Here is a 25190-nt window from a genome sequence, read left to right on the forward strand (position 1 = left end):
TAATCCCACATATTAGATATTCATGAGATTTTTACTCCATCATCGTTTTTTTCTGAAATTGTGAACATGTTTATCATTTTCTTGTTCAACATTCCTTCTTGGCTCTCAGAGCTTCATTTTAAGGTAATTTTCTGATTTCTTCATGTGCATCTTTTAAATGTATTTTATTTGAACTGCTTTTTAGTGAGGATCTAGAAGTTTTAAGTTCTTTCAGTGTTTGGGTGTCTGAAAACATCTTTATTTTGTCCTCAATTCTGAGCAAATAGTTTATCTGGGCATTAGAATTTAGGTTTGCAGTTATTTTCTCTAAGTACTTTAAAGATGTTATTCCACAGGCTTCTGACTTCCAGCTAATTTTAGATTATTTTTAGTTAATTTATCTTTTCTTCCAGACCTCTTTAAGAACTTCTTTATGTCTTTTGCATTCTGAGTTTCTCTATGATGTATTTGGTATGGATATCTCTTGATTAATTTTGCCTGGATGTTTTGGACTTCCTCATTCTTAAGATTTGTGACTGTCCTCTGTTGTGGAAAATTCTGAGCCATTATCTCTTCAAATAGTTCATCTTTTCATGTTTTTATTGCCCATTTTTAGAGAACTCATTGTATGCATGTTAGACCTTTCATTTTACTTTGCTTGTCTCTTATTCTTTCCTATTATTCAATATCCCTGCATTCATGAATAATCTCTCATATTTATCTTCCAGTTCACCAATTCTGTATTTACATGTGTCTAATCTGCCATTTGGGCTTCCCAGGTGGCACTAGTAGTGAAGAACCCACCTGCCAAAGATGGAGCTGCAAGAGATGCGAATTCTACCATCCCTGGGTTGGGAAGGTCCCCTGGAGGAAGGCATGGCAACCCACTCCAATAGTCTTACCTGGAGAATCCCATGGATAGAGGAGCCTGGTGGGCTATAGTCCATACAGTCACGAAGAGTCAGATACAAATGAAGCGACTTAGCACAGCACAGCACTATCTGTCATTTAACTCATCCATTTAGGTTTTTATTATAATGGTTATATTTTTCATGTCAAGTTTTACTGACATGAAAGGTACTTTTTCTTTTATAAATATACTTCTTTTATATTAATGTTTAGACTTTTCTCTTTGCTTTTTACTTATTTTATTTTTCGTATCATTTAACTCTAACATCTAGTGTTTTGATAGGTTTGATTTTCCTATTTTTTGTTTTAACTGCCTCTTGTTAAACATGGTTTGTTTCCTCATCTGCTTGTGAATTTTCATTATGAACTCAGGTTTACTGCAACATCATAAGGCTAAGGTTTGATTTTTCTTCTTTACCAAGTGTCAAGATTTAGACAATTTTCTTTACAAAGTTCCTTCTATGACCAATTCATCCTTACAGTCTAGACTTTGTAAACACCTTCATCTGACACTTTTTGTGTGCTTCGGACTATGTTTCCTGTCTTTCACATGTAGTCCATCAATTTTGAAATTCTAGACTGTAAGATCCAAAGAAGCCCCCAGAGCAGCTCCTTGCTACAGTGATTTCTTTTATCACTCTGGATTCATGCCTTCTCATTGTTTTCCCCTCTGAATATTTATCTTATTTATTTACCAGTTCACTTCTACTGATTTTTATCATTATTTTATTGTGGTATAATTTACATATAATAAAATGCATAAATTTTAGTGTCCAGCTTGATGACTTAAAAAAGAAAATATACGTGTATACAAACTATCCAGATCAACACAGGGAATTTCCAGCCCATCCCATATCCATTTTTGTCTTTCATGTCCTTTCTTAGAATATTTTGTAGAATAGTCATTCTGTCATATTCCCATAATTAAATTAATTTAATGAAATTTTAAATTTCAATTAAAGGGAAATGTATACCCTGTATAGTGTTAATATCTGTGTTTTTATAGAATTTTTTAAAATATCTTAATTTCACTGTTCAGTTCAGTCGCTCAGTCTGTCCAAGTCTAGGTGACCCCGTGGACTGCAGCAGGTCAGGCCTCCCTGTCCATCACCAACTCTCGGAGTTTACTCAGACTCATGTCCATTGAGTCGGTGATGCCTTCCAACCATCTCATCCTCTGTTGTTCCCTTCTCTTCCCACTTTCAATCTTTCCCAGCATCAGGGTCTTTTCCAATGAGTCGGTTCTTCACATCAGATGGCCAAAGTAATGGAGTTTCAGCTTCAACATCAGTCTTTCCAATGAATATTCATGACTGATTTCCCTTAGGATGGACTGGTTGGATCTACTTGCAGTCAAAGGACTTTCAAAAGTCTTCTCCAACACCACAGTTCAAAAGCATCAGTTCTTTAGGACTCAGCTTTCTTTATAGTCCAACTGTCACATCCATACATGACTACTGGAAAAGCCATAGATTTGACTAGACGGATCTTTGTTGGAAAACTAATGTCTCTGCTTTTTCATATGTTGTCTAAGTTGGTCATAACTTTTCTTCCAAAGAGCAATTGTCTTTTAATTTCATGGCTGCAGTCACCATCTGCAGTGATTTTGGATCCCCCTCAAAATAAAGTCTGTCACTGTTTCCTTTGTTTCCCTATCTATTTGCCATGAAGTGATGGGACTGAATGCCATGATCTTAGCTTTCTGAATTTTGAGGGTTTTTAAAATTTATGTACTTATTTATTTTTTAATTTACAATACTGTATTGGTTTTGCCATACATCAACATGAATCTACCACGGGTGTACATAAGTTCCCACTCCTGAACCCCCCTCCCACCTCCCTCCCCATACCATCTTTCTGGGTTATCCCAGTGCACCAGCCCCAAGCATCCTGTATCCTGCATTGACCTAGACTGCCGATTCGTTTCTTCTATGATATTATACATGTTTCAATGCCATTCTCCCAAATCATCCCGCCCTCTCCCTCTCCCACAGAGTCAAAGAGTCTGTTCTGTACATCTGTGTCTCTTTTGCTGTCTCGCATACAAGGTTATCATTACCATCTTTCTACATTCCATATATATGTGTTAGTATACTGTATTGGTGTTTTTCTTTCTGGCTTACTTCACTCTGTATAATCGGCTCCGGTTTCATCCACCTCATTAGAACTGATTCAAATGTATTCTTTTTGATGGCTGAGTAATACTCCATTGTGTATATGTACCACAGCTTTCTTTTTCACTCTCTTCTTTCATTTTCATCAAGAGACTCTTTAGTTCTTCTTCACTTTCTGCCATAAGGGTGGTGTCATCTGCATATCCAAGGTTGTTGATATTTCTCTCAGCAATCTTGATTCCAGCTTGTGCTTCATCCAGCCCAGCGTTTCTCATGATGTACTGTGCATATAAGTTAAATAAGCAAGGTGATAATATATAGCCTTGACATACTCCTTTTCCTATTGGAACCAGTCTGTTGTTCCATGTCCAGTTCTAAGTGTTGCATAAAGATTTCTGCACAGATTCTGAATACCAGACCCCCTGACCTTCATACAGTTTTCTCAGGAGGCAGGTCAGGTGGTCTGTATTCCCATCTCTTGAAGAATTTTCCACAGTTTATTGTGATCCACATAGTCAAAGGCTTTAGCATAGTTAAGCAGAAGTAGATGATTTCTGCAACTGTCTTGCTTTTTCGATGATCCAACGGATGTTGGCAATTTGACCTCTGGTTCCTCTGCCTTTTCTAAATCCAGCTTGAACATCTGAAAGTTCATGGCTAACATACTGTTGAAGCCTGGCTTGGAGTATTTTGAGCATTACTTTGCTAGCATGTGAGATGAGTACAATTGTGCAGTTGTTTGAGCATTCTTTGGCATTGCCTTTCTTCGGGATTGGAATGAAAACTGACATTTTCCAGTCCTGTGGCCACTGCTGAGTTTTCCAAATTTGCTGGCATATTTTGTGCAGTACTTTCACAGCATCATCTTTTAGGATTTGAAATAGTTCAACTGGAATTCCATCACTTCCCCTAGCTTTGTTTCTAGTGATGCTTCCTAAAGCCCACTTGACTTCGCATTCCAGGATATCTGGCTCTAGGTGAGTGATCTTACCATTGTTATCTGGGTTGTGAAGATCTTTTTTGTATAGTTCTTCTGTAATAGTGCTTCTTAATGTCTTCTGCTTCTGTTCAGTCAGTTCAGTCGCTCAGTCGTGTCCAACTCTTTGCAACCCCATGAATCGCAGCACGCCAGGCCTCCCTGTCCATCACCAACTCCTGGAGTTCACTCACTCGTGCCCATCGAGTCAGTGATGCCATCCAGCCATCTCATCCTCTGTCGTCCCCTTCTCCTCCTGCCTCCAATCCACCCCCAGCATCAGTCTTTTCCAATGAGTCAACTCTTCGCATGAGGTGGCCAGAGTACTGGAGCTTCAGCTTCAGCATCATTCCTTCCAAAGAAATCCCAGGGCTGATCTCCTTCAGAATGGACTGGTTGGATCTCCTTGCAGTCCAAGGGACTCTCAAGAGTCTTCTGCAACACCACAGTTCAAAAGCATCAATTCTTCGGCGCTCAGCCTTCTTCACAGTCCAACTCACATCCATACATGACCACAGGAAATACCATAGCCTTGACTAGACGTACCTTTGTTGGCAAAGTAATGTCTCTGCTTTTGAATATACTATCTAGGCTGGTCATAACTTTTCTTCCAAGGAGTAAGCGTCTTTTAATTTCATGGCTGCAATCACCATCTGCAGTGATTTTGGAGCCCCCCAAAATAAAGTCTGACACTGTTTCTACTGTTTCCCCATCTATTTCCCATGAAGTGATGGGACCAGATGCCATGATCTTCATTTTCTGAATGTTGAGCTTTAGGCCAACTTTTTCACTCTCTACTTTCACTTTCATCAAGAGGCTTTTGAGTTCCTCTTCACTTTCTGCCATAAGGGTGGTGTCATCTGCATATCTGAGGTTATTGGTATTTCTCCCAGCTATCTTGATTCCAGCTTGTGTTTCTTCCAGTCCAACGTTTCTCATGATGTACTCTGCATATAAGTTAAATAATTTTTGTCCTTTATTGTACCCACCTTTGCATGAAATGTTCCCTTGGTATCTCTAATTTACTTGAAGAGATCTCTAGTCTTTCCCATTCTATATTTTTCTTCTATTTCTTTGCATTGATCACTGAATAAAGCTTTCTTTTCTCTCCTTGCTATTCTTTGGAACTCTGCATTCAAATGTGTGTATATTCCCTTTTATCCTTTGCTTTTTACTTCTGTTCCTTTCATAGCTATTTGTAAGGCCTCTTCAGACAACCATTTTGCCTTTTTGCATTTCTTTTTCTTGGGGATAGGTCTTGATCCTGCCTCCTGTACAATGTCACCAACCTCCATCCATAGTTCTTTGGGCACTCTATCAGATCTAATCCCTTGAATCTCTTTGTCACTTCCACTGTATAATCAATCATAAGATATTAGATTTAGGTCAGGGAGAAGGCAATGGCAACCCACTACAGTACTCTTGCCTGGGAAATCCCATAGACAGAGGAGGCTGGTAGGCCACAGTCCATGGGTTTGCGAAGAGTTGGCCACGACTGAGCGACTTCACTTTCACTTTTCACTTTCATGCACTGGGGAAGGAAATGGCAACCCACTCCAGTATTCTTGCCTGGAGAATCCCAGGGATGGGGGAGCCTGGCGGGCTGCCGTATATGGGGTCACACAGAGTCAGACACGACTGAAGCGACTTAGCAGCAGCAGCAGCAAGTGACACACAGCACTTCCACTCATGGTTCATAGACCAGAACCAATTACACAGTCTCATCTAACTGAAGGGGGCTGGGGATGTCAGAAACACAGGCATATTCAGAGGGTAGTCAATGTTTGTGCTACACGATTATTACAGTTTTAGTCATCCTTATATTCAACAAATTATTCTTAATCCCTAACTTACGGTTTTCTTTCATCAGAAAACTTCCCCGTGACAGGGATCATTGTTGTTTATCTCCTTATCCTGAACCACACATGTAGTAACCATCATAGAGCAGATATATTGCAATGCTTGTTTTGCCTATGTGAAGAGAAAGACTTTTCTAACTCCCACAGGAAGTAGAAGGGAAGGCAGGGGAAAGACTCTAAATCATCTAACAAATTCCAAAACTATTTTAATGCTTTAATCTCCCTATCCCAATTACAACTGTTTATCTTCGATCATGTTTATGTGTAATGCTTGAGGTCTTTTTTTAGGTGACATCTTTTAGTTTTGGCTTTGTCATATGTCATGTCTTCAACAGTTAATTTTCCCCTCATTTTTCCTTTCCTTCATGTTTCACTCAACTCATTTTCTATTTATGGCAAGATTTATGTCCTGAGATTTCTATTTTGTTTAGAATACAGGTAAAGTATTCTATGTAGGTAAAATATACTTATTTTAGAAGCAGAATTTGAGGCATTTATAACAAAAAATTGAAATTAAATTAAAACTTTTTCTAACATTAACCATTTCATGCATAAATGAAAGAATATTAACATATATATAAATTTAAAAGATAATATTAGAATTTCACATTAAAAAAATAGAACACTACTAATACCTTTGAACATTCTTCACCCCTCTGAGAGGCTACTATTGTAACTAATCATTTTATTATTACTTTTCTTTTCTTTAGAATTTAGCTATATATTTATGGCTAACTTTTGTTTATTTATGAAATATATTATTGATACTATGGATATCCTTCTTATGGTTTTATTTTCATATCTGTATAGTATTCTATTGTATGGATATAGCACAATTTCTTTTTTTCATTCTGCTATTGATTGTCATATGTGTGATTTTTAGCTTCTTTTAGAATAACACTGCTCTGGATGTATATGTCTGTACAAATTATTTCTTTAGGGTATACAACTGTAGATTCTTTTAGAGTGTCCACATAGATGATCATTACCTCCAAATAATGAGAGTTCTAGAACTAATCCTCATAGCTTTGTTATTGCAATTTCTAGGACTTCCAGTATAATGCTGCCTGGAAGGGACGATAGTTTTGCTCCTATATGTCTCACCTTTGAATGTCATTTTTGCTTTGGGTTTTGCTCATGAAACCTGACTTTGGTTTGATAAAACTTTCTTCCTATCTCTGAGGTGATATGTCATTTCTGCTTTAGTGTCTTATTGTGATAGATTGCATTTATGGATTTTCCACTATTAAACCAATCATGCATTCCTAGAATAAGCCTAACAATTTCATTTTTATACAATGAATTTTCTGTATTTTATGCAATGAATTTGTTCATTTTTGCCCAATATTTTAGTTCTCTTTTGTTTTGTATTAATCCCACATATTAGATATTCATGAGATTTTTACTCCATCATCGTTTTTTTCTGAAATTGTGAACATGTTTATCATTTTCTTGTTCAACATTCCTTCTTGGCTCTCAGAGCTTCATTTTAAGGTAATTTTCTGATTTCTTCATGTGCATCTTTTAAATGTATTTTATTTGAACTGCTTTTTAGTGAGGATCTAGAAGTTTTAAGTTCTTTCAGTGTTTGGGTGTCTGAAAACATCTTTATTTTGTCCTCAATTCTGAGCAAATAGTTTATCTGGGCATTAGAATTTAGGTTTGCAGTTATTTTCTCTAAGTACTTTAAAGATGTTATTCCACAGGCTTCTGACTTCCAGCTAATTTTAGATTATTTTTAGTTAATTTATCTTTTCTTCCAGACCTCTTTAAGAACTTCTTTATGTCTTTTGCATTCTGAGTTTCTCTATGATGTATTTGGTATGGATATCTCTTGATTAATTTTGCCTGGATGTTTTGGACTTCCTCATTCTTAAGATTTGTGACTGTCCTCTGTTGTGGAAAATTCTGAGCCATTATCTCTTCAAATAGTTCATCTTTTCATGTTTTTATTGCCCATTTTTAGAGAACTCATTGTATGCATGTTAGACCTTTCATTTTACTTTGCTTGTCTCTTATTCTTTCCTATTATTCAATATCCCTGCATTCATGAATAATCTCTCATATTTATCTTCCAGTTCACCAATTCTGTATTTACATGTGTCTAATCTGCCATTTGGGCTTCCCAGGTGGCACTAGTAGTGAAGAACCCACCTGCCAAAGATGGAGCTGCAAGAGATGCGAATTCTACCATCCCTGGGTTGGGAAGGTCCCCTGGAGGAAGGCATGGCAACCCACTCCAATAGTCTTACCTGGAGAATCCCATGGATAGAGGAGCCTGGTGGGCTATAGTCCATACAGTCACGAAGAGTCAGATACAAATGAAGCGACTTAGCACAGCACAGCACTATCTGTCATTTAACTCATCCATTTAGGTTTTTATTATAATGGTTATATTTTTCATGTCAAGTTTTACTGACATGAAAGGTACTTTTTCTTTTATAAATATACTTCTTTTATATTAATGTTTAGACTTTTCTCTTTGCTTTTTACTTATTTTATTTTTCGTATCATTTAACTCTAACATCTAGTGTTTTGATAGGTTTGATTTTCCTATTTTTTGTTTTAACTGCCTCTTGTTAAACATGGTTTGTTTCCTCATCTGCTTGTGAATTTTCATTATGAACTCAGGTTTACTGCAACATCATAAGGCTAAGGTTTGATTTTTCTTCTTTACCAAGTGTCAAGATTTAGACAATTTTCTTTACAAAGTTCCTTCTATGACCAATTCATCCTTACAGTCTAGACTTTGTAAACACCTTCATCTGACACTTTTTGTGTGCTTCGGACTATGTTTCCTGTCTTTCACATGTAGTCCATCAATTTTGAAATTCTAGACTGTAAGATCCAAAGAAGCCCCCAGAGCAGCTCCTTGCTACAGTGATTTCTTTTATCACTCTGGATTCATGCCTTCTCATTGTTTTCCCCTCTGAATATTTATCTTATTTATTTACCAGTTCACTTCTACTGATTTTTATCATTATTTTATTGTGGTATAATTTACATATAATAAAATGCATAAATTTTAGTGTCCAGCTTGATGACTTAAAAAAGAAAATATACGTGTATACAAACTATCCAGATCAACACAGGGAATTTCCAGCCCATCCCATATCCATTTTTGTCTTTCATGTCCTTTCTTAGAATATTTTGTAGAATAGTCATTCTGTCATATTCCCATAATTAAATTAATTTAATGAAATTTTAAATTTCAATTAAAGGGAAATGTATACCCTGTATAGTGTTAATATCTGTGTTTTTATAGAATTTTTTAAAATATCTTAATTTCACTGTTCAGTTCAGTCGCTCAGTCTGTCCAAGTCTAGGTGACCCCGTGGACTGCAGCAGGTCAGGCCTCCCTGTCCATCACCAACTCTCGGAGTTTACTCAGACTCATGTCCATTGAGTCGGTGATGCCTTCCAACCATCTCATCCTCTGTTGTTCCCTTCTCTTCCCACTTTCAATCTTTCCCAGCATCAGGGTCTTTTCCAATGAGTCGGTTCTTCACATCAGATGGCCAAAGTAATGGAGTTTCAGCTTCAACATCAGTCTTTCCAATGAATATTCATGACTGATTTCCCTTAGGATGGACTGGTTGGATCTACTTGCAGTCAAAGGACTTTCAAAAGTCTTCTCCAACACCACAGTTCAAAAGCATCAGTTCTTTAGGACTCAGCTTTCTTTATAGTCCAACTGTCACATCCATACATGACTACTGGAAAAGCCATAGATTTGACTAGACGGATCTTTGTTGGAAAACTAATGTCTCTGCTTTTTCATATGTTGTCTAAGTTGGTCATAACTTTTCTTCCAAAGAGCAATTGTCTTTTAATTTCATGGCTGCAGTCACCATCTGCAGTGATTTTGGATCCCCCTCAAAATAAAGTCTGTCACTGTTTCCTTTGTTTCCCTATCTATTTGCCATGAAGTGATGGGACTGAATGCCATGATCTTAGCTTTCTGAATTTTGAGGGTTTTTAAAATTTATGTACTTATTTATTTTTTAATTTACAATACTGTATTGGTTTTGCCATACATCAACATGAATCTACCACGGGTGTACATAAGTTCCCACTCCTGAACCCCCCTCCCACCTCCCTCCCCATACCATCTTTCTGGGTTATCCCAGTGCACCAGCCCCAAGCATCCTGTATCCTGCATTGACCTAGACTGCCGATTCGTTTCTTCTATGATATTATACATGTTTCAATGCCATTCTCCCAAATCATCCCGCCCTCTCCCTCTCCCACAGAGTCAAAGAGTCTGTTCTGTACATCTGTGTCTCTTTTGCTGTCTCGCATACAAGGTTATCATTACCATCTTTCTACATTCCATATATATGTGTTAGTATACTGTATTGGTGTTTTTCTTTCTGGCTTACTTCACTCTGTATAATCGGCTCCGGTTTCATCCACCTCATTAGAACTGATTCAAATGTATTCTTTTTGATGGCTGAGTAATACTCCATTGTGTATATGTACCACAGCTTTCTTTTTCACTCTCTTCTTTCATTTTCATCAAGAGACTCTTTAGTTCTTCTTCACTTTCTGCCATAAGGGTGGTGTCATCTGCATATCCAAGGTTGTTGATATTTCTCTCAGCAATCTTGATTCCAGCTTGTGCTTCATCCAGCCCAGCGTTTCTCATGATGTACTGTGCATATAAGTTAAATAAGCAAGGTGATAATATATAGCCTTGACATACTCCTTTTCCTATTGGAACCAGTCTGTTGTTCCATGTCCAGTTCTAAGTGTTGCATAAAGATTTCTGCACAGATTCTGAATACCAGACCCCCTGACCTTCATACAGTTTTCTCAGGAGGCAGGTCAGGTGGTCTGTATTCCCATCTCTTGAAGAATTTTCCACAGTTTATTGTGATCCACATAGTCAAAGGCTTTAGCATAGTTAAGCAGAAGTAGATGATTTCTGCAACTGTCTTGCTTTTTCGATGATCCAACGGATGTTGGCAATTTGACCTCTGGTTCCTCTGCCTTTTCTAAATCCAGCTTGAACATCTGAAAGTTCATGGCTAACATACTGTTGAAGCCTGGCTTGGAGTATTTTGAGCATTACTTTGCTAGCATGTGAGATGAGTACAATTGTGCAGTTGTTTGAGCATTCTTTGGCATTGCCTTTCTTCGGGATTGGAATGAAAACTGACATTTTCCAGTCCTGTGGCCACTGCTGAGTTTTCCAAATTTGCTGGCATATTTTGTGCAGTACTTTCACAGCATCATCTTTTAGGATTTGAAATAGTTCAACTGGAATTCCATCACTTCCCCTAGCTTTGTTTCTAGTGATGCTTCCTAAAGCCCACTTGACTTCGCATTCCAGGATATCTGGCTCTAGGTGAGTGATCTTACCATTGTTATCTGGGTTGTGAAGATCTTTTTTGTATAGTTCTTCTGTAATAGTGCTTCTTAATGTCTTCTGCTTCTGTTCAGTCAGTTCAGTCGCTCAGTCGTGTCCAACTCTTTGCAACCCCATGAATCGCAGCACGCCAGGCCTCCCTGTCCATCACCAACTCCTGGAGTTCACTCACTCGTGCCCATCGAGTCAGTGATGCCATCCAGCCATCTCATCCTCTGTCGTCCCCTTCTCCTCCTGCCTCCAATCCACCCCCAGCATCAGTCTTTTCCAATGAGTCAACTCTTCGCATGAGGTGGCCAGAGTACTGGAGCTTCAGCTTCAGCATCATTCCTTCCAAAGAAATCCCAGGGCTGATCTCCTTCAGAATGGACTGGTTGGATCTCCTTGCAGTCCAAGGGACTCTCAAGAGTCTTCTGCAACACCACAGTTCAAAAGCATCAATTCTTCGGCGCTCAGCCTTCTTCACAGTCCAACTCACATCCATACATGACCACAGGAAATACCATAGCCTTGACTAGACGTACCTTTGTTGGCAAAGTAATGTCTCTGCTTTTGAATATACTATCTAGGCTGGTCATAACTTTTCTTCCAAGGAGTAAGCGTCTTTTAATTTCATGGCTGCAATCACCATCTGCAGTGATTTTGGAGCCCCCCAAAATAAAGTCTGACACTGTTTCTACTGTTTCCCCATCTATTTCCCATGAAGTGATGGGACCAGATGCCATGATCTTCATTTTCTGAATGTTGAGCTTTAGGCCAACTTTTTCACTCTCTACTTTCACTTTCATCAAGAGGCTTTTGAGTTCCTCTTCACTTTCTGCCATAAGGGTGGTGTCATCTGCATATCTGAGGTTATTGGTATTTCTCCCAGCTATCTTGATTCCAGCTTGTGTTTCTTCCAGTCCAACGTTTCTCATGATGTACTCTGCATATAAGTTAAATAATTTTTGTCCTTTATTGTACCCACCTTTGCATGAAATGTTCCCTTGGTATCTCTAATTTACTTGAAGAGATCTCTAGTCTTTCCCATTCTATATTTTTCTTCTATTTCTTTGCATTGATCACTGAATAAAGCTTTCTTTTCTCTCCTTGCTATTCTTTGGAACTCTGCATTCAAATGTGTGTATATTCCCTTTTATCCTTTGCTTTTTACTTCTGTTCCTTTCATAGCTATTTGTAAGGCCTCTTCAGACAACCATTTTGCCTTTTTGCATTTCTTTTTCTTGGGGATAGGTCTTGATCCTGCCTCCTGTACAATGTCACCAACCTCCATCCATAGTTCTTTGGGCACTCTATCAGATCTAATCCCTTGAATCTCTTTGTCACTTCCACTGTATAATCAATCATAAGATATTAGATTTAGGTCAGGGAGAAGGCAATGGCAACCCACTACAGTACTCTTGCCTGGGAAATCCCATAGACAGAGGAGGCTGGTAGGCCACAGTCCATGGGTTTGCGAAGAGTTGGCCACGACTGAGCGACTTCACTTTCACTTTTCACTTTCATGCACTGGGGAAGGAAATGGCAACCCACTCCAGTATTCTTGCTTGGAGAATCCCAAGGACAGGAACCTGACGGGCTGCACACTATGAGGTTGCAGAGAGTCGGACATGACTGACATGACTTAGCAGCAGCAGCAGATTTAGGTCATACCTGAATGTTCTAGTAGTTTTTCCTACTTTCTTCAATATAAGTCTGAATTTTGCCATAAGGGGTTAATGATCTAAGCCACAGTCATCTCCTCGTCTTGCTTTTGCTGATTGTATAGAGCTTCTCCACCTTCGACTGCAAAGAATATCATCACTCTGATTTTGGTATTAACCATCTGGTGATGTCCATGTGTAGAATCATCTCTTGTGTTGCTGAAAGAGGGTGTTTGCTATGACCAGTGCATTCTCTTGGCAAAACTCTGTTAGTCTTTGCCCTGCTTCATTCTGTACTACCAAGCCAAATTTGACTGTTACTCCAGTTATCTCTTGACTTCCTACTTTTACATTCCAGTCCTCTATAATGAAAAGGACATCCTTTTTGAGTGTTAGTTCTAGAAGGTCTTGTGGTCTTCATAGAACCATTCAACTTCAGCTTCTTCAGCATTACTGGTCAGGGCATAGACTTGGATTACTGTGATGTGGAATGGTTCGCCTTGGAAACAAACAGAGATCATTCTGTCATTTTTGAGATTGCATCCAGGTACTGCCTTTTGGACTCTTTTGTTGACTGTGATGGCTACTTTATTTTTCCTAAGGGATTCCTGCCCACAGTGGTAGATATAATGGTCAACTGAGTTAAATTCACCCATTCCAGTCCATTTTAGTTAGATGATTCCTAGAATGTTCATGTTTACTCTTGCCATCTCCTGTTTGACCCCTTCTAATTTGCCTTGATTCATGGACCTAACATTCCAGGTTCCTACACAGTATTGCTCTTTACAGCACTGGATTTTACTTCCATCACCAGTCACATCCACAAATGGGTGTTATTTTTGCTTTGCTCCTTCTCTTCATTCTTTCTGGAGTTATTTTTCTACTGATTTCCAGTAGCATTTTGGGCACCTATTGACTTGGGGAGTTCATCTTTCAGTGTCCTATCTTTTTGCCTTTTCATACTGTTCGTGGGGTTCTCAAGGCAAGAGTACTGAAGTGGTTTGCCATTCCTCTCTCCAGTGGACCATGTTTTGTCAGAAGTCTCCACCATGACCCGTCCGTCTTGGGTGGCCCTACAGGGCATGGCTCATAGTTTCACTGAGTTAGACAGGGCTGTGGTCCATGTGATCAGATTGGTTAGTTTTCTGTGATTGTGGTTTTCAGTCTGTCTTCCCTCTGATGGAGAAGGATGAGAGGCTTATGGAAGCTTCCTGATGACAGAGACTGACTGAGGGGGAAACTGGGTCTTGTTCTGATGGGCGGGGCCATGCTCAGTAAATCTTTAATCCAATTTTCTGCCGATGGGTGGGGCTGTCAGGTCATGGTGTTAATTTCACTATAAAGGTTTTAAAGAAAGCTTATATGCTCTGAAAGCCCAAGGGTAGAAATTGTTAGCTATTTTATGTATAACATATATAATTTCTTAATTGAAAGCATATTATTTTTTATGCAGCTTGAAGGAAGAGGAAAATTTTCATAAAATGCATACATAAAATGCATGAAAATATTAACTAATTGCATTTAAATGATTATTGATATTCTCAAGAAGATAAAGCTATTCAATTGATTTTACTTACTCTAAAAGGATGTAGTATAAGGTGACCACATTCTCTTTCCTAAAATTATGTTTAACGTAGTAGGTGGAAGCCAAATAAATAACTAATCTCTATAGAAAAGATTAAATGAAACTGATCTTCATTTCACCTTATGCTAATCAAACATGCCCTTAAATATAATAGTATAATTCCATAAACCAAAATGCCATTGAGCAAAGCTCCCTATCATCTCCTATAGCTACCTTCAAGGTCCACAAATGATAGCTGCAAACCATCTAGCAAGCAATGGGCCATGCACTCTGCCTGAGTGCAGAGCAGACCTCCTGGCTCCTTTATGAGAGGAGATATCCTGGTCTTTTTCTGAGAGAAGTCACATGGTTCATGTCACAGGGGAGAATCTGTGGACACTGTCTGAGGGGAGATGACAGTTCTCTGTCATAGGGGAGACCCCCAGGTCTCTGTCTGAAAAGAGGCCCTCCCACTGTCTAGGGGAGAGCCCCGGTATTTATGTGATAGAAGTCTCCGTGGTGTCTGTCTGAGGGGAGACACTCTAGTCTCTTTCTGAGAGGAGACACCCTGGTCCCTTTCTGAGAAGAGACACCCTGATCTCTGTCACAGAGGAGACACCCTGAACACTAGCTGAAGGGGGCACTCAGGTATGGCTGAAGGGAAGCATCGTGAACTTTTTCTGAAAGAAGTTGTCCTGGTCACTCTCTGTCTGGGATGCCATGGTCCTTATCTAGGGGGAGATGCTTTGGTCTCTGTCTGAAGGGAAAGCCCTTGTCTGTGAGAGAAGTTGCTGGGGCCCCTTTCTGAGGGGAGATGCCCTGGTCCTTGTCTGAGGGGAGACACTCTGGTTCCTTTCTGAGAGGGGACACACAAGTTGTCTGAGGGGCAAAACCTTTTTCTTGGAGGGGAAATGCCCTGGTCTTTTTGTGAGTTACCTTGATCTCTTTCGGTGAGGAGACGCTCTGGTTCCTCTGAGAGGAGATGCCTATCTATGTTCAAGGTCAGATGCCCTGGTTCCTTTCAGAAGGGGACGTCCTGCTCTCTGTTTGAGGAGAGCTGCGTTTGTCCTTCTCTGAGAGGAGACTCACTGGTCCCTGAGAATGGACACCTTGCTGTGTGTATGGGAAAATGCTCTGGTGTCTTTCTGAGGAGAGACACCCTAGTCTTTTTCTGAGAAAAGTTGTCCTGGTCTCTGCCTGAGAGGAGAAGCCATGGTCCTTGTCTGAGGTGAGACACTTTGGTCTCTGTCTGAAGGTAGAGCTCTGTTTTTTTTCTAAGGGAAATCCCTCTGGTCTCTGTCAAGAGGAGACACTCTGATCTTTTTATGAGAGGAGGACCCTGGTCTCCGTCTCTGGGGAAATGCTCTAGTTTCTGTTTTGTTTTGTTTTTTTTTTTTTTTTTTTTTTTTCCCACAGATTTGTTTATTTATCATTTTCAGCACTGGGTCTTCATTGCTGAGCTTTGGCTTTCTCTAGTTGCCCTGAGCAGGGGCTACTCTTGGTTGCAGTACATGGGCTTCTCACTGACGTCTTCTCTTGTTCCAGAGCACCAGCTCTAGGTGCGCAGGCTTCAGTAGTTGCAGCTTGAGGGCTCTAGGGTGCAGGCTCAGTAGTTGTGGTGCACAGGCTTAGTTCCTCCAGCATCTGGGATCTTCCCGGACCAGAGATCGAACCCATGTCCCCTGCATTAGCAGGCAGATTCTTAACCACTAGACCAGCAGGGAAGCCCTGGTTCTTTTCTGAGGGGAGACACTCTGATGCCTTTCTGAAGGGAGTTTCCCTGGTCTTTTTGCAAAAAGAAATCACCCTGGTTCTGTCTGAGAGGAGGTGCTCTAGTATTTTTCTAAGCAGAGGTGCCTTGACCCTTGTTTGAGAGGAGACTGGTCCTCTCTTCTTGTTACCACGTGATCCTTGTCTCAGAGGAGACTCTAATCTCTGCCTGAGTGAAGATGACCCAGTCTGTGTTTGAAGGGAGACACCCTGGTGTCTGTCTGAGGGGAGACACCCTGGACAGGATTTTTGAGGTGATTTGACCCTGATCTCCTTCTCCTATTAATTTACTATTTCTATATCAGAGCTTAGCATCAATTTCTGTGTTTGTGATTTTTCTTCTCTTGTATTGCGTTTTGTGCTGAAGATTTTGATATTTTTTTCTCTTAAGGCACTCCGAGTCATGGGGAGAATCATGCGCGAGTGTTGGTATGCCAATGGGGCAGCACGACTAACTGCTCTTCGGATTAAGAAGACTATATCTCAACTTTGTGTCAAAGACGACTGCAAAGCCTGATGATGAAAATCATGTTAAAAAGAAATAATCTCACAGCTTTCTTTCTCATTTTCCCTTTTTATGTGAATTTTTTGCCTTTGTTTTGTCCTTGTTTTTGTTCTACCTCAAAGATAATATAGTGCAGTATTTAAGTGCCCAAAGGCACCATGAAAAAATAACTAAAGTCAAGTGTGGGCTGGAGTTGATGTCATCTACTCCCCATGTTGTCTTTAATTTTATTTTGAAAAGCAGCACATCAACTCATCTTTTTATTTAAGGAACATATTACAAAAGCATAAAATAAGCTATATAAAGTAATAAAGGTTATTACGGTTTTATTTTACTTGAATCAGGAGCACATGAATGAATAGAAAAAAATATAAAAGCCCATTTTTTTTCCCCCAAGATGAAAACTTTTCATTAAAAATGTGAACTGGAACATATTATATCTAAACAAAATTTTTAGATTATATAATCTATGTTTTCCTCTATTTAAAAAAAATGAATAGGACCTTTAAAAAATTAAACAGTGCTCTGAAGTTTAGGATACAAAATACGTAAAAGTAGAACTGCTTGATTGGAAGATGGAAGTGAGATCAGATCACTTACTTGGTTTCTCCTTGCCTGTCCTCCTCCTCTTCATAATGCACAACCATAGCAGCTCCTGAGACAAACAGTTTGAAAGTCACTGAGATTGTTACTTTCTCTTATTTTCACATGAGATACCTAACGTTTTGAATCATTGAGAAATGTCCCAAAGTGACACAGCTAGTGATAGAGCCAGCGTTAGGTCCAAATCTTGTGATAATCCACATGGTAGGTTCGGCTAGCTTCCTACTTTCCCTTTAATTCCTACAGTATTTCTTCCTGTGGAGAAACAACATCTTTCATGGTGATATTTGTGGTTTAGTCAAACAGAAGGCAAATTATTTTGCAGAATCCTAATGGACCTGGATGAACTCTCAGGACAATGTCCACTGACATTTTCCTCATGGAAATTCCATAGTCAACCTATTTGTTAAATAGTTTTAATGTTTTCTGAATACTTCCAGAGATTAATCAGTCATAAAAATCCATTGTCAGAGATGTTTTTAAGGCATTTCAGAGGTCCCTACTACCTTTGTACATATACATTTAGAAAGAGGACAGGAGAAGAAGAGATTACTAGGAGATATTTTGAGGAAAAATTAAGAAAACTCTTAAATGAAGTGTAATAACCAAACCCAACTAAGGATTATCAGTAATTGTAAAGGATATTCTCTTGTCCTTTCAAAATGAGCAATGAGTATGGAAGAATGCTCATGATAATTTTGCTTCTACTTCCTGTCGATACAGAAGTGAAACATTCTGAATAATACATGGAACATTAAATATCTTTTCAAATCTATAATTCTGCTTTGGCAAAGGAAGATTTAACATGGTGCAATGTTAAATCTTCTAAAACATTGTTCAGGATGTTTTTGTTCTTCTAAAACATTGTTTCCTAAACTCTGTTCCTTATAATGCTCTTCTGAGATGATCAAAGACCTAAAGTATTCTTTGATAGATCTTAGAAAATGATACTGCATATTAGCATATTATGTGCTTTGTGGAGTCTAGCAATAAAAATATTACTTGAATTTCTTTAAACTGGACTTCCCAAATTATTTGACCAATGGAACTCTTTTTATAAAAAACAGGGGAAGCTTTTTATTAGCCTACATTTTAGTTTCTACAAAGCATGGCTTGGGTAACAGTTTTCTAAAGGATGTGCTCTATATAGAGCACAATCTAGTGATTAAATTTCATTCCACTATGAAAATATGTTACTGAACCCATCTTCATTTGACTAGGATGAGCTATCAAAGGCAAGAATTGGACAGCTCTGGTCTGCATATTCTTTCACTCTCATTCATGCAGTTATCCATTCATTAAAGACTATCTTCCTTGCCACAACTTTGGGTCCAATAAGGAAATTAAAAGATGGGTAGGTTCTGTTCTCAGGGATTTTGAAGTCTAATTTGGGAATGGGAACAGGGGTGTGGGTGTTTGGGGGAAGTAAATTGGCAAATAAATATGATACAAATTAGGTGTCTCAAATTCTGTGTGACGGTGGTTTTCAAAAACAAATCCCAATTTGCAGCGCATTTAGAAAGTATCTTTAGTTATTCCAGACAATCTAAATTATGTAATCAATTTTAAAAAGTACATATGGAAAGAGATTCTAAAAAAAGCTTATGTGAAGGGGTAATCTTGCTTGTGCTTGTTACTTTAATTTCTCATAGATTGTTTCTGCGTATATGAGAATGAAATTATTTATGTACTATGATTGTATTACTTTCAAACAAGAATAATATTTTCTCTTTTATTCATGTATGTTGGGTGAATATACTTACTTAATTTTAAGAGATGATTTAAAATCTCCATTTTCTTTGACATTATGTTTTATAATCTATTTGAAAGTGTCCATAATTTCATAATTTTATTAACTCAACTTTCACTCTAGAGAAATCTGTACATTTTGAGATGTTTTCCTTGTTTTTGTGTTGGTTAACTGTACCTCCTAACTGAATAGTCTTATATTCCAATTTCCAAAATATATTTTTAAAGAAAAGGGGTAGGTTAACAAAAATGATAAGGACCTTAACTCTCAGAATAATTATAAATAGAAAATGCCTACAAAATAGGATATAGCTTAGAGCATTAGACAACTTTATTGTATATAATCTATGATGTTAAACTTTATATTGTTTCTTTTTGATAGAGTCTTACTGTGTAATATTTATTTCTTTTGAATTTTGTTATAAGCAAAAAATTATTCTTCTTAGACTCAGAGTGTCAGTGTTCTTTTCTCCTTTCAAATATTTTGGCTTTGGGTATAATGTGAAGCTTGGGAAAATTCTATTTATGAAATTTCAGTACTGTATAAAGTGGTGATGGAATTTATATGCAGCATCACTTCCTTAAACTAAGGGAAACATCATTTGTTGTCAATATTTCAGCATGAACTTGTTGCCTTATAAGCTAAGCATTTAAGGATGTAATTGGTACAGATTCTGTTGTGTGCTTTATTCTGTCTAAAATATTTGGCATGTCACATCTAGAATTCTTAATTCATATTCTGACTTGAAAGTTAAGTGAAACATGACTGTGTCGTGCACTATTTTAGGTATAGCACTTGCTTCTCATCTTTATACTTTCAATTAACTTTGCATTTTAAACTTCCATGATTATATGAAAATAGCAACCTGATTCTAGTGTCTGAAGACTTCAAAATCAGCTTTTATTTTAAAATGAAAATCTACAGTAGATTCACTAGGTTAGATGTTCTATAAACATTTATTGTTTGTAATACTTCTACCTTAGTAGAATTATTAAATAAAACAAAACTACTTCTACTATCCTGGAATTTTGCCACCATTTGACTTACTGGGGCAGAGAAAACTCAGGGCTATCTTAGAATTTATGCAAAAGTACTGGAGAATTCCATGGACAGAGGAGCCTGGTAGGCTACAGGCCATGGGGTCGCAGAGTAGGACACGACTGAGCAGCTAATGCTAGCACTGGCACTAGAGCTCCAGGGAAACTACTATCAAATCATCTGAAGGCAGGAAACCCATGTTTGCCATTGTACAAAGTTCAGCTTAAAAATACTTAGCAGGGAATAGCTTCTGGTTAATTATTTAAAATAGTTTCTGGTTAATTTTTAAAAAATTACTTAAAACTAATATAAAATAGTTTCTGGTTAATTATTAAAGTAAATATGGAAATGTAATTCATTTAAGTAAATTTAAAGTATGGATATTTCATTTCCCATAAGGAAATCAAGAACATAATAATAGCAAATGAGTGAAGTTAATGTCAGTTGATGTTTTCAATAATTGTTCTTTTAGATGAATTTACAACTACAGTATTTTAAGTTATTTGGAAATGTATAAGAATTAGTATCTTAAGATGGTGTCATTGTGGTTGTCAAAGAATTTATAAATAGTTTTTCTTTTGTGAAACATACTACTTCTATATTTGATAATATTTTGTGTTAACTCCCTCCACAAGCTACTACATGGACTTGATGTGTTATTTAGTAAAGACAATAATCCCTTTGTTCCTGAGAGTTTCTTCTAGACAGAAAAAAATGTCAGTTGGAATACAAAAATTTCATTGCAATGTTAAATAGAATTTCTGTAGTATAGAAAATTTTCAAAGCATTTTAATGCAGATTTTTAGTTATTTGACTTTTTTTTCTCCCTCTAGCTTTTCTTTTATATTTCATTATTTTTTACCTCCTTTAAAAATATTCTCCCTCACTGTCTCCCCAAATTATTTTTACTCTCTAATTAAAAAAAAGACTAGTTACTATGTAACTTAATCATGCTACTATTTAGCCTTCTAATGAAGGGAGAATCCCTTGGTGGTCTAAATTATTGTAGAGGTATCAGACAAAATTGAAACCCAGTATTTGGGAATTTCAAAGGATATAAGAGATTTTATAATTCAATTCCCATGTTTTGTAGATGAAGAAAACAAAGATTAGAGATTAAACAACTGCTAGTTATTAGCAGAACTAATATGAGAACCCAGTGGTGATACCTACCACAGTGCCCTGCCATATCCAACATTTACTAATTAAAAAATAATTAGCATCCATCTGCACTTACCTTAAAGGTAAACTAATGAATGTGGCAATGATCAAATCTTACTTCTCTTGATTTCTGCTAAAACAATTTGCTCACTTATGATGAGATTAGTGAGGAAAACCAAAGTAGGCTAAGGAAGAATTGTAAAATAGTTGTCAATCTAGGAAGGCAGCCATTGGCGTGCTGAGTAAAATTTAGGACTTGTGAGAATATAGAATTTCTTCATGCAAGTAGTGATAGGAGAGGCTTCATGGCTCTTCTTGTCTCCTTTCTATAGAGATTGATTTTTCTCTGTATACATTGGAGCAGGAGTAAAAAATGATTTGATAGTTAAATGTGGGACCATGTCTAGTAGCACATTGTCTTACTTCTTTCTTGCCTTAGTTTCTCATTAGCTCATCCTCATTCTTTCAGTGCATTAAAAATATCTTTGCTGGATTTCATCAATTCCAATCACTGTTCATTTAGTATTCTAGCTCCCGTCCAGATCGCTACACACTAAATCTCCTAACAAGACTTTAATTTCCCATATCCACATATGAGAACTTTCATCTCATGCCTTCTCTGGCAGTTTTTCATTTGGCATTGTGAAGAATGTATTTGTTAATGGAAGAGAAGACTTTCTTTTAAATTTTAAAAAGACTGCTGCTGCTGCTAAGTCGCGTCAGTCGTGTCCGACTCTGTGCGACCCCATGGACTGTAGCCCACCAGGTTCCTCCATCCATGGGAGTTTCCAGGCAAGAATACTAGCAGTAGTTAAATTTTAGCCTTTAGTTAACATACAAGGGATGTCTACTTTTGCCTTAATGATAAATTCCACTTAAGAGATAGTGGTGTGAACAGAGAATGAGAAATATATGTCCTATATGTGATTGCTAAATTTCTTTCTGCTATACTTCATACTATTGCTTGGTTTTGTTTTGACCATCTTTTAAAATTAAGCCATTATGCCATATGGTTTGGAATATAATATTATTTTGAAATTAGTTAGCAATCCCCATTGAAAAATCTATTAATATAACTTCCAAGATACTTTTTAATTCAGTCATAGATTAATACAATAGTTGGGAGAGTAGAGCTCTATCTCATCCTAGATTTTAACATTTTCAAATATGATTATATTTTCTTATCATTGGTTAATGTTATTTTACAAGAAGTTTTTCTCTCCATATCTAACTGTTTTAACTGATAGATTTTTACCCGGGAGTAGAGGAACCTGAGTATTAGCATAGCCATTAAGAATCTGACTGCATTAAGGAAATTAGCCCCACCTGAGTGTCTGCAGAATCCAGCTGGGCATATACTTTGCATGAATCCTCTTATTTGAGGGGTAGGTAGGGGTTGAACTCCAACCTGCAATTGGCTCTTCAACTCAGATATATTTTTATATTTTGCAGAAATGTACCGTTATTAGCTTATATATCTCCAGAAATGGGCCTGCTTATACATCTTCAGAAAATGAGACCTAAATTTCAAAATGATTTCTGACATCTGCAAATTGAACAGAGAACTTGGGAAAAATAATACGTTAAATTATCATGCTACATTCCCAAGAGGGCGAAAGAGATTGCATGTTTATCCTTTTGACTTTTTCAACCCAGAAAATAGGCAGCAAGACACAGGGACCCTAATTTTTATATCTCCACTGAGTTTTTATACCACGCCCAAACCTATTCACTCATTTTGCCTTTAAAAAGGCTATTACTTGCCTAAATTCTAAGTAGTGCAGAATTAGAGTGTGACTTACCTATATCTCCATTTCTTCCAGTAGGCTAAATATAAGTAGCTAAATATTTTTTAAAATCCAATATTTTTTCTCTTTATATAAAATAAGATTATTTTAGACAAAATATTAAACTCTAGTTCATTTCCACAGTGATTAGTGTTAAGTTCTTATACTCTTCTGATCCTATACTAGAGAAAATTATTCAAACTTAATCTGTGTTTCAGGTTTTAAGATGTCCTAAAAACAGAAAATTAGATTCACATCTCAAAAAAAAAGGAATTTTGGATTGACTTTCAAAGTACTAATACTAATTATACTTTTCTTTTGGTAGTGTGACTTCTCTTATACCTAAGAACATATTACAAATGTCAAAACCATTGCATTTTGACATTGCAAAACATGCCTTGAACTCTTGAACTACTGTGAAAAGAATCACTGTTGTAAAGACTTATTATAAACTAGCTGAAATTCTTAAGAATGTAAAAAGATATTACTTTTCAACAGACAGGCACAAATGAATGTATATATGAAATATGAAGAAATAAAATAGGTTTTAAAATGAGAATTAGATAATAAATTACATGAAAAATATGCAGATGGAGATTTTAGTAGTTGCAATTGAATCATTTAAGCTGAAGAGAATTCCAAATTCCAAAGTAAATGAATGATATTCAAAAGTTTCATTAAATTCTAGTCTGTGGAAATATGCATTTTACAGTAATACATGTATACTTGTTTTGTTTAAAAATAAACGTATTTTAGTGTTTAGTAAGAATTCAGTGATAGCCTTCATGCCAAAATGTTTAACTTAACCAACAGCAAGTCATCAAAGTATTTATTTTAAAGCTTTTAAAGATATTATTGCATAACAATAATTTATGCAATTATTAGCTTTTAGCTGTCTCCAGATGTAAATAGGTATTTACCTAAATGTTATATTTTTATGTATCCATTTTCCAAAAATGTATTGTTTTGTAACTGGCAAAGACAATAACTTAAGCACTCCTTGCACTTGTTTCTGTGAAGCATATAGAGCTCTATTTTAAATAAAATGTGTCATATTCCAGTTTCTGTACAATTATTCTATTATTTTAAAATTGTATTTGTATTTGCATGTAGTTTGTGAAGGGGGCTTTGGAAATTTAATGCTGGCTCCATGGGCACTGGAATTTTTCTTCCTTCCTTCCTGGAAGAATCATTTGCTTTTTTAACAGCTATTTTGGATGGCATCACTGACTCAATGGACATGGGTTTGGGTGGACTCCGGGAGTTGGTAATGGACAGGGAGGCCTGGTGTGCTGCGGTTCATGGGGTCGCAAAGAGTCGGACACAACTGAGCGACTGAACTGAGCTGAACTGAACTTTCTACATGAGACTTAGGACTATAGTCTTTGTTTTATTTTTCCTGTTGAGTAACAGGAAAAATATTTGAGTGTTTGTTGAAAGACTGCTGGCCTGCTCTCAAGCCTAAAATAGCTTCCTTCACACTTAAAAGCCTAAAATACTCAAGAGGTCTACAAATGCCTTAGGGACACAAACCCTGAAAACTTCTCTGCCTTTATTTCCCATATCCTATTACCTCCAGCCCCAGTTGTTCTCCAGCTTGCTGCTCCTTGAACCTGCCCTGCACATACCTGTCCAAGGGATTTGCTTTGTTTCCTCTGTCTGTAATGTTCCCCCTCTAGATATTTGTATGGCTTAAGTTTCTGTTTGAAAACTGTCACACCAAACAGGCCTTTTTTTTTCTTTGCCACCTTTTCTAGAGCAGCACCGTTTATCATTCACTATCTAGTCAGTCTGTTTTATTTTCTTTATGGCATTGTGTATTAACCAACATTATATTATACCATGTATCCTGTAGTATATAGAATCCTGATGACTAGGTACTTGAGCACTAGAATTAAGGATAATTTCAGTCAAATTTGAAGATGTAATTTTAAATCATTAAGACTAACATATTATTTTGCACAGTCAGAAATATTGTATGGAATACATTAACACCCCCTCCCTACTCCCCAACAAATGTCTGTTATAAAACCCAACCAAGAATAGTTTAGCCAAATTCATAGTGGCTATTCCAGACTGACATTAGGAGAAAATTAGGTTGGTTTATAGTTTTAACCCTACAAAGATTTTTCTAGGACTTTGCATAGAGAAACAGAACTCT

At 37.2% G+C, this 25190-nt stretch overlaps 1 protein-coding gene across 1 annotated transcript in view; it reads left to right on the plus strand.

Annotated features, from left to right (window-relative positions):
* Positions 1-16702, plus strand: part of ACVR1C (activin A receptor type 1C) — a 62947-nt gene extending 46245 nt beyond the window's left edge. The window contains exon 8 of the mRNA XM_052655012.1: positions 16577-16702. Within this exon, the coding sequence (XP_052510972.1) occupies positions 16577-16702 (126 nt within the window). The remainder of the gene's footprint in view (positions 1-16576) is intronic.
* The last annotated feature ends 8488 nt before the right edge of the window (positions 16703-25190 follow it).

The sequence above is a fragment of the Budorcas taxicolor genome, chromosome 2 (assembly GCF_023091745.1).
Source record: "Budorcas taxicolor isolate Tak-1 chromosome 2, Takin1.1, whole genome shotgun sequence".
NCBI lineage: Eukaryota > Metazoa > Chordata > Mammalia > Artiodactyla > Bovidae > Budorcas > Budorcas taxicolor.